This window comes from Sceloporus occidentalis, unplaced genomic scaffold (assembly GCF_023333645.1).
Source record: "Sceloporus occidentalis isolate IW3139 unplaced genomic scaffold, rSceOcc1.0.p SCAF_1, whole genome shotgun sequence".
NCBI lineage: Eukaryota > Metazoa > Chordata > Lepidosauria > Squamata > Phrynosomatidae > Sceloporus > Sceloporus occidentalis.
In genome coordinates, this window is record NW_028316981.1 from 21,753,881 (window position 1) to 21,763,747 (window position 9,867).

Below are 9,867 nucleotides of genomic sequence, written 5' to 3' on the forward strand. Positions count from 1 at the left end.
TCTAAAGATCAGTCTATGGAAGACAGTCACTATTTCACTAACATAGGTCCAAAACACACTGCAGAAATAATTCAGTTTGACTGCTTAAACTTCCCTGGCTCAGTGCTAGGGAACTCTGGGAACTGTAGTTTTGTGAGACATTGTGAAGCTTGAACTTGTAATCCATGGTAGCTGCAAAACAACACTTGCAGCTGGTCCCACTGCAGCTGTTTAGAATTGTACAGGAACTTTTATGATGCAAACCTGGGGGCCACCAGAATATCAGGCCCCCTTGGATTGGATCTTAAATGAAAAAAGAGTGTAGTTCCCTCTGTACCTACAAGCTTCTGTTTCCTGGAGCTGTGTCAGTATCACATAAATTTTGGTTGGTGACAGCCCACAGGAACTCACTGGGTGGATGAGATCAGATTAATCTTCCTAGTTGGACAGGCAACAGAAAGCAGTGTCAGGCTGGAGGGAGGAAACAAATGCTTGGTTTCTGTGGAGACAGTGAGGGGGCTTGGCAAGAAAGGGTTTAAAAATGTGGGAAGGGAAGAGGAGAGAAGAGAAGAGAAGAGAAGGTGGTAGTGAAAAGAAAGAGAAAGGCAGCAGGAAACAGCCAAGGAATCTACTGAAGCGAGTGCCACTATTGAACACAAGCAGCAACTAAGTAGTAGGGTGAGTGAGCATTTTGAATTACGTATTTTGAACTGTAGAGATAATTTAATTACCTTTAAGGATGGTTGAGATCCTCCATTGTCATCACAACTACAGTGATGGAACTCCATGTCATCTCCCAAAAACTGCCTTTGCAGCCTGACAATGCCCTGACTGAAGCATTCCTGAGATGCTGGAGATCAGGATGCTGGGAACTGACATCAGCAGTGCTCTCCTGGTCACAGGGCACATCAATAAACAGGCAGCTGGAGTCTGTTCGGGGTCCTGCATAGCTGCTTTTCTCAATATTGGAAGAGTGCTATAGACATCATTTTCCAGGGTTGCATCCCCAGTACATTAGAAACAGTTCAATCAGAGGGCTACAAACCTGCAATGGTAGGTTTTTTTTTTTTTTTTTGGGGGGGGGGATCATGCTTGGTCATGAACTACTGTAAATGTGAATCCCCAGCAGATATAAGATTGCAAGTCCTTTTATGATCTTGCAATTGCTGAACAGGGTACCATAAGTTGGAAATGACTTGAAGGTGCACAGCACACATGCATATGTGTATATATTTATAAGTTATCTGCATCTGATTTAATTTTGAAAGCTGCCTGGCGTTCCAGTTCTGCAGGAAAAATCAGGAGACAAATAAATAATAATGAGACCTTTGAGGTCCTGAGAGTTTCTTCCCTCAACGTGCCACAGTTGTATCTAGGAGGCTGCCTCAGTGGGGAAATGGTGTATTTGAAATTCTCTGAGAGAGCATCAAGCAGAGAAGAAAGAGATCCATTGATAGGCTAGAGTCCCAGGTTAATTGTTCCCTGTTGCTATTGGTCAGAGGAAGGGATCTATGTCTTGAGGGCCATATCCTTGCATAGTTGTGTGCCTTCAAGTCATTTCTGACTCATGAAAACCATAAGATGAACCTATCACAGGTTGTCTTGGCAAGATTTGTTTAAAGGAGGTTTGCCTTTGCCTTCCTCTGATTCATAGAGAGTGTGACTTGCCCAAGTTACCCTTGGTTTCCATGACCAAGCAGTCTCCAGTGTCATAGTTCAAAACTCATACCACTGCAGCATACTGGCTGTCTTTGCATAAGTGTCCTTATAGACTTCAGTAGGCACAGAGTGCTTTACACAGGGTGCTTACAAGGCCTCTCCTCTAAGCATTGCTGTTCATACTCTGCTAGGCTAGGATTGGGAGCAGTTTATAAAATATATTTGATGCAATAGCAGGGCGGTGTAAAGGCACTAGGGAAAGCAAATGAGAAAGGAATATTAGCAATGTTAAATGGAGGCAACTTATTTCATTAACAAGTAAATAAGCATAACCAATGGACCTTTCTGAAAGGGTCCCTTCTGAAAGGTCTCCCCTCAAACTCACTAAAGAGTATTGGAAATATCACTTTCTTGAGAATTGCTAGAAACTCAGGAAAGTAGGAGAGATTGTTTAATCTCAGTAGCAGAGCAAACACAGAGGAATATGAGTGAGCAGGAAAACTAGGTCCACTATATCTCCTAGTCCCACGTGTCCCCAATAAAAACACAGTCACTTGGTTAAAGTGAATAATAAAACAAGTTTACATACAACAGCAAATGGTATGAAGTAACACACGGGTCTAGCTTCATGTTGCAAGAAAAATAAGGTAAGAAAAAGTAGGTTACATACATCTTAGAAAAGTTTCTTCTCAGCATGCAAGGAAGGCATCTTCTCCTGAGCAAGGAGAGGGCAAGAGAGAAATAATGGTGGCTCTTTCTCTCAGGGACAAAAGGCAAAAGGTGTGCTCTTGGGTAAACAGGAAATGTGAGTAAACAATAAGGCCACCATAGACATGCATTACTAGAAGGTTTCAGCATGCGAAGTTGCTATATCCCAACAAAGAGACTGTGGATATCATAGACCATAGTTTCCCTTAGTGAGTAACCACTGCATTTTTGCTGAAGAGAGCCATGGTGAAGTAGGTTAACTGTCCTTCTTGAAAGATGTATTATTGGGCAGGCCTTTATATCCTGAAGGTAACAGATCTCATCTGATCTTGGAAACTAAGCAGAGTCAGGCAGAGTCAAGCAGAGATGGGGTTGTGAGCAAAATAGATACTTCACTGTCTCTCTTGCATTTGCTTAACCTTGTCTACTATTTTCTCCTTCCAGTTGCTATGATGCCCCCTTTTTCCAATTTCTGTTTCCTCCTCCTCTTTTCATTGACATCCACTTCTGCCACTGGAGATGACACTGTGGTGATCACCAACAGTGGCCCTGTCAAGGGCAAACTTCTCCCAGGGGGTTCTGGTTCTGTAATGGCCTACCTGGGCATCCCCTATGCTGAGCCTCCCTTGGGGAACCTGCGTTTCCAGAAGCCTCATCCACATCAGCCATGGAGTCAAGTCTTGGAGGCCACCAACTTTGGTAATGCCTGTCCCCAGTTCACTTACCCAGATTTCCCAGATTCAGACACATGGGCTCCCAACAGACCCCAGTCAGAAGACTGCCTTTTCCTCAACATCTGGGTGCCCCAACCACAGCCCTCCATGCCAACTCCAGTTCTTGTCTGGATACATGGAGGATCTGGGTTTTTCACTGGCACAGCTTCGCTGGACTTGTACAATGGGGCTTCCTTAGCTGCAACTGAGAATGTCATTGTGGCCTCCATGAATTACCGCCTGGGGGCTCTGGGCTTCCTTTCCTTGCCACCAGCCATCCCAGGAAATATGGGCCTGTGGGATCAACAGCTGGCTCTGACCTGGATCAAGGACAATGCAGCTGCTTTTGGTGGAGATCCTAACCGGGTGACCCTTTTTGGCCACAACAGTGGAGCAGTGTCTGTGGGTTTGCATCTCCTTTCCCCCAAAAGCCAGCCACTTTTCAGCCAGGCTATCCTGCAGAGTGGAGCATCCAATGTCCTCTGGGCATGGAAGAGTCCTGAGGAAGTTAAGCAGAAAACCCTTGCCTTCAGCCAGCTCCTAGGCTGTGTGGAAGGTGACAAAAATGCTGTACTGAGCTGCCTAAAGGAAAAAAATGTGACGGAATATGGTCAGCATGAGTTATCTATGATTGAGAAGAGTGAATTGCTTCTAGATCTCCCTTTCTTACCAACAACAGATGAAGACTTTCTACCTGATGATCCACAAAAGCTCCTTCAGGCAGGACGCTTTCAGGTCAAACCAACTCTCCTTGGTGTAACCTCTGATGAAGCATCTGCCTTTGTGCTGTATTATTATCCTGATACCAGTCATGGCTTAATTTCTTGGGAGCAACTTCTGGAAGCAGCAAAAAAGACAATTCGCAAGGCAACTGCCGAAGATGTGCGGGCTGTGGCACTGAAATACAGTGAAGAAGGTCATGGTGCAGCACGGTACCGGTGGGCCATGTCACAGATGATTGGTGACTATGGGTTTTTTTGCCCATTAGTTGAATTTGCAGCAAAGAGCCAAGAAGCCGGGAGTCCTGTGTATGCTTATCTCTTCTCTCATCACACTTCTGGCTCTGTGTTCCCAGACTGGATTGGAGCACCCCATGGATCTGAGCTCCCATATGTATTTGGCACTCTTGAGTCAGCAGTGGGTGTCAATAAAACCTACACAGAGGCTGAGGCTGCATTAAGCCATAGGATCATGCAGTACTGGGCAGAGTTTGCCAGAAGTGGGTAAGATATTGCTTTTCCCCTCACTGCTGTATACAGAATAAAAGTCTAGCCGTTCATCAGGCATGACAAGATGCACACTGTTTCCTTCACCAATATTAATCACAGTATTAAACAGCCCAGGAAATAGCTGTAACTGCTTGGCAAAAGGAATCATTGATGGTGTTTATTTACCATATTCAAAGACAGTATTTGGCTCCCATAAGTTCCATGCCCACATATGATGCAGCATGACACTGAGACAGATTTGGATCAAGAAATGTGCATTTTGAAGGTGTGGCAAGACCTCCTTTAATACTAAGGTTGATTCCACCTTCCAACCCTGACACTAACACTTGCCCTACTTTTATCCTTTTAACACTATCTTTAAGTGTGCAGAGGGTTCTTGTAGCACCTTTGAAACATTTATTTATGTATTTATTTCCCACCTTTCTAACTATTCTTTCTTCCAGTTAGTCTCAAAGGTGCCACAAGATACCTTTACATACTGGTTTTCCTCTGTGGATATGGAGGACCAACTGTATTGCTTCCAGAGAAGCAAGACATGAGCACAGGAGCATCTCCCCACAACTTCAGCTTCTGGTATTTAGCTTTGGTGGCTCAGGGACCCCATGCAAGTGGAGCAGTGAATCCACTCTGGGTTTTGGTCTGAGCCTTACCAGTGCTATCCATGGTGTTGAACTTATCATGAGAGCAGGGTTCAGTACTTTAGATATAGCTCCGTTAAATTCTGGACTAAAGCTGGAGTAGATCCCTTTAACAACTGCAAGAAATAACATAATAATTTACTGAAAATTACCCCAGTAAAGAGCAGAGGCAACAGACTGCTTTTGACACATTGTGATGAATAATGGAATAAATTTTGTTTTACAAGTATATTTCTTAGCACCACCCCAGAGCGTTCTATGAAAGTGTATTTAAAATGGAAATAAAGGAATAAGGAACTCTGTGTCTTGTGGAGTTCACACAGAATCATGTTGGGTTAAAATATATTCTTACTTTTTCTGCAGGGATCCTACAAAGGCAGGGGCTAAGGAGGTAAAGTGGCCCCTCTACAATGCTGCACAGCAGAACTTCTTTCTTCTTAGTACGGAGACTTCCCAAACTGTGCAGGTCTCACCTGCACGACACTGTGATTTCTTGAAGCCAAGTGAGTTCTGCTTTCTGTCTTGCAGTGTGTGTTTGCATATCATGAGATAGATGTTTCTAAGAACATTGGCTCGCAATGGAACTGATACCCTGGATCTGAATTTTATACTATTACATGTTTATACTGTTACATGAAGGCACCATACTTCCCAGTGGTCATTAATGCAAAAATCAGTTAGAGTACAGTTCCCTTAGAAGGGGTTCAGGGGACATTTGAGGCTTTAAGTCAAATTTGTATTGACTTATAGATAGCCAAACTGTCACAGGGCCTGAGACCTGGGAGTTCATGCTATTACCCCACTCGAAAAGAGCCTTAAAAAGTTACTCTTTTGAACAGAAATAAATACATTTCCTCATTTAGAATGGGCATTGGTCATGCTACCTGAGAGAGCTGCCTTGGGTCCCTTCTGAGAGAAAGGCAGCTCATAAATAACTAAATATGGCAACATTATCAGTGAGGAAGAAGACCAACTGTCATCAGATTGATTTTGACTAATGCTGACCCCATGAAGAAGAGACCTCCAAGTCACTCTGTCATCAGCAGCCCTGCTCAGGTCTTTCAGACCCAGGACTGTGGCTTTCTTGATTGAGACTATCTATCTGGAATGCAATCTTCCTCTTCTCTTACTGCCTTCTACCATTCCAAGCATTCCTGTCTTTTCTAGTGAGTCATGGCTTCTCACGACATGGTCAAAATATGACAGCCTCAGTTTAGTCATTTTGGCCTCTAGAAATATCATCATCATCATCATCATCATCATCATCATCATCATCATCATCATCATCATCATCATCCCCTTACTCCTAGTTTAGAAATTCTCTATTTCCAATGCTGGACTCAGAGCCCTGATATCTCAGTTTCTCGGACACGAGACACATAGGCTATAGATAACCACATTCTGTGTTTTAAACTATAGGTGAGAAAGGGAGCGTCCTCCTTGATTTACAACTCTTGATTACATTCCTTGTTCAAAGTGACAGACTCTCTGATGTAAAGAACCCAAGGTTCCTGTTGATTGAATTTCACATGCTTTGGCTATAGTAAATGGATCAGAACAAAGCTGGAAGTATTAATAGATGACAGATGGGGAGGATGTGCTTTGAAATAGTTATTAAAATTCTTGTTAATGCCTACCTGGGGAAAACAGGTTGGCTTTTATATGGGATATTTGCTTTAGTTATTTTTTAAAAAAAACTTTTGTATATTTTAATGTAATTTTATACTCTTTTTAGTTAGATTATTTTAATTGGTTTTTTTTTTAATTATTGTAAAATTTTAAAAATGTTTTTATCTGTGAGCCACCTTGGGTTCCTTTCTGGAAGAAAGGTGGCATACAGATGAAACAAGCAAACAAACAATTTGTGGAAAGCTATATAGTGTGGGCTCTGAAATAAATTTTTGTCTCACTTTAGATGTCACTTCAAAGTGTGTACCTATTTCTATTGCAGAAATAAACCCTTTCCCCCTGACTCCATGCTTGCATACCTTGCTAATTTGGACCAGGTTGCTAGGCATGAACCTCAACTCTTGTGAAAAGACCTAAAACTATTGGGTTCAGGACATGGTATCAGTCTGTGGCAGCTAAATTGACATCAAAGTGCTAATGATTCTGTAGTTTAGGAAGGTACTGTCTCCCAAAGTCAGTGGAATCTTCAGTATTTGTTCCTAGTTATCAACTTGTAATCACAAAATATTTGCTCTCTCTCCTTTCTGTCTTCCTTCCACAGACAAATCCGAAGAGGGGTCTCTTTCACCAGGCGGAGATGGCAAGAAGTCCCATTCCCCATAGTGAGCATCTCCATGTAAGGCCACCAAGCCTTGCTACAGCTGTAGGCAATGCACAGACCATGAAGATAAAGAGGCAGAAATGAAGTACAGAAAGCAGAAATGAATTGATTGGCTTGTGAAGGATTTAGCAGCATTTCTGAGACCACATTAGTAGAGAGGGGCAAATATTCATCAATTTACAAGGAGAATCTGAGTGGAACAGCCCAAAGGCCCATCTTGTACAGCATTCAGTGTCCCACAGTAGCCCAAATTGTTGCCTGGAGGAAGCCCATTACCACAACTGGAGTACCCTGAGTACCATAGCATTTTCCTATTGTTAGTGACAAGCACTGAGAGGCATACAGCTTCTGATTCTGGTGTTGGTATGTCACCATCATGACTAGCAGCCATTTATACAGCCTTAGCGATACCTGGTCAGGATTACCCTTGAGATTTCTGGGCCAAACTCTGATCTAGGGATCACCACTTTGTGATGTCGCAAGAAGAGAGACCTGTGAAGTTACAAGGGAGGTCTTCCAAAGGAACGCCCTGATGGTTTCATCAAACATCAACCACTGTTGCACACTTTGCCATTAAATGCCAAGTCGAGCTAATTTGAAAAAACAGAAACAAAACCCACAACATACACATACTTGTCAAGGTAGTGCTCTCAGCCTGATATGTCTTCTCCTAAGAATTGTAGAAGAGGGGCAAGGCTCCGAGACTCAGGCCATAGCCTGAAATCTCAGAATTGACAGGTAACACCACTTTAACTGCGATGGCTCCATCCTACAGAATCCTGAGATTTTTAGTTTTGTGTTTGGCACCAGCATGCTTTTGGAGAGAAGGCTAAAGACTTGGTAAAACTACAAATCCTAGGCTTCCAAAGGATGGAGCATTTTAAGTGCTGGCAAACTGTGTTATTTCTACAGTGTAGATGCACCACTATATAGCCTAATCCTTCATGATTGTTTCCAATTTTCCTCCTGGTTGTCTTATGGTAAAATGAAGGAACTCAAAATGTGATGGAAAAACACACCGACACACATAAACCAGATCCAGTCAAGTTCAGACACCACTGAGCTAGTAAATCTCGGCTCATACTTTCAGTAGCAAGTTTTTGCAGTCAGGTCACTCAGTTTCTCAAGCTGGGAAAAATTCTTTGGAGGAACAGGCAAAATAGGTGCAGCAAGCAGTAGAGGAGTCTGATCAACACAGGACTGAACCCTATGCTGCAAATAATCTATTGTCAGTGCTGCCAGGTTTTCAAAATAGCAATAAGGGCAGTTGAAATTTATGACACGGAAGGTCAACAATCAGGAAATAGTTTTTAAGTTTACATCTACCAAAATACCAAACTAAAATACTGATTACAGTTAATTTAGCCAATCTGAAATCTCTGTAAAATTAATATATTGTCCACATTAATAAATCACATGATACAGACATTTTTGTCTTTATGCAGGGCTCTCATCATCAAATACAGAGTTTTGGGCATCTCATTCACTCTATATGAAAGGAAAAGCTTTTCTACCTTCAAATAGGATACAGGTCATCCCTTAGCAATGCTTGCCATCTCTATAAGGGACAAGCTTTCCAGACTACAATTAAGGGACATCCCATATAAAAAGGGATGCCTGGCAACCCTAACTATAGGCATTCCCTTATTCATGAGTGGGTCAGCCCATGCCCCTCTCTTAGTAACAGGCAATAGGTGTTTCTTGCTTTCATGATCCTCCACAAACAGGTCAAGACAATTCTCAAAAGCCTGAAGAAATTACAAGCTATTCCAGAAACCTTGCCATGTTGAGCAACAAGCACTCATTGCCTCGGGAGAATTTGTTTGCTGTGAATGTAATGCTCTAAACCATGCTCTGAACCAGAACTGAGTTAGGAATCCACTCTTTGTGCAATGCAATCTCTTCAGCTTTGCCACTGAACTTCAAGCAATGCAACTTTTCTACTGTTTCCAGAAGTCATTTCCAGTAGGCTGCATGTTACTGAGAAGCCAAATAAAGATATCTTGAAATTCATTGCATAAATGAGTTGTCATTATTATCTTTATTTTATTTATTTTCTGACTCCTCCTCACCGCAAACAGGGACTTGTCAAGATGTTCCAAAGGTAAAAAGCTGCCATTTTTCTCTGCTTTATCTATGGTTTAACTTTGTGTTATTTCACGAATACCCAAATTGTGATGAGCAAAAACATTTTTTGTTTTTTATTAACTTGGTGGGCTGATGTATTTCGGGCCATGTGCAGCTCATAGGCCCACATCTGACATTTGTCAAAACCAGAGGTGATACTTTAAGTCACTTTCAGATTTTCTGCTGCTTAGGGTCAAAACTGCCCTTTGGGTCAAAACTACAGCCCCCAATTAATGGTCATACTGGCTAGGGGATTCTGGGTGTTATAGTCCTCAAAGATAAGGTGAGTAGCTACTTGGTTCGGATTGCCAAGAGCTACCTAGCTCTCTGAGGCACAGCTACACTTGAGGAGGATTTGAACACATGACAGCTGTCAAAAATAGTAAAACCAGCAGCGGCTGGCAGTAGCAATGATGAATGCAGGACTGTTGGCATCGAATGATGAAGTTGGAAGAGAGACCTCAAGAACTATTGAGTCTAATCCCCTCCCACTGCAGCAAACTACTGCTAAAGCACCGCTATGA

General features: G+C 42.5%; 1 protein-coding gene across 1 annotated transcript; it reads left to right on the forward strand.

Annotated features, from left to right (window-relative positions):
- The first annotated feature begins 288 nt into the window (after positions 1 to 288).
- Positions 289 to 9,227, forward strand: LOC149321116 (cholinesterase-like). The gene is made up of 4 exons (XM_089515835.1): positions 289 to 657; positions 2,791 to 4,282; positions 5,290 to 5,429; positions 7,157 to 9,227. The coding sequence occupies exons 2-4, from the start codon at positions 2,796 to 2,798 to the stop codon at positions 7,216 to 7,218; spliced, it is 1,689 nt and encodes a 562-aa protein (XP_089371961.1). The 5' UTR covers positions 289 to 657; positions 2,791 to 2,795; the 3' UTR covers positions 7,219 to 9,227.
- Positions 9,228 to 9,867: the final 640 nt, after the last annotated feature.

What these genes read in the sequence shown, in the direction of transcription:
- LOC149321116 (XM_089515835.1), top strand. Translation starts at nt 2,796, where the DNA reads ATGATGCCCCCTTTTTCCAATTTCTGTTTCCTCCTCCTCTTTTCATTG. An exon ending in GCAGAGTTTGCCAGAAGTGG is followed by an intron (nt 4,283 to 5,289) that starts GTAAGATATTGC and finishes CTTTTTCTGCAG; the next exon opens with GGATCCTACAAAGGCAGGGG. An exon ending in CTGTGATTTCTTGAAGCCAA is followed by an intron (nt 5,430 to 7,156) that starts GTGAGTTCTGCT and finishes TTCCTTCCACAG; the next exon opens with ACAAATCCGAAGAGGGGTCT.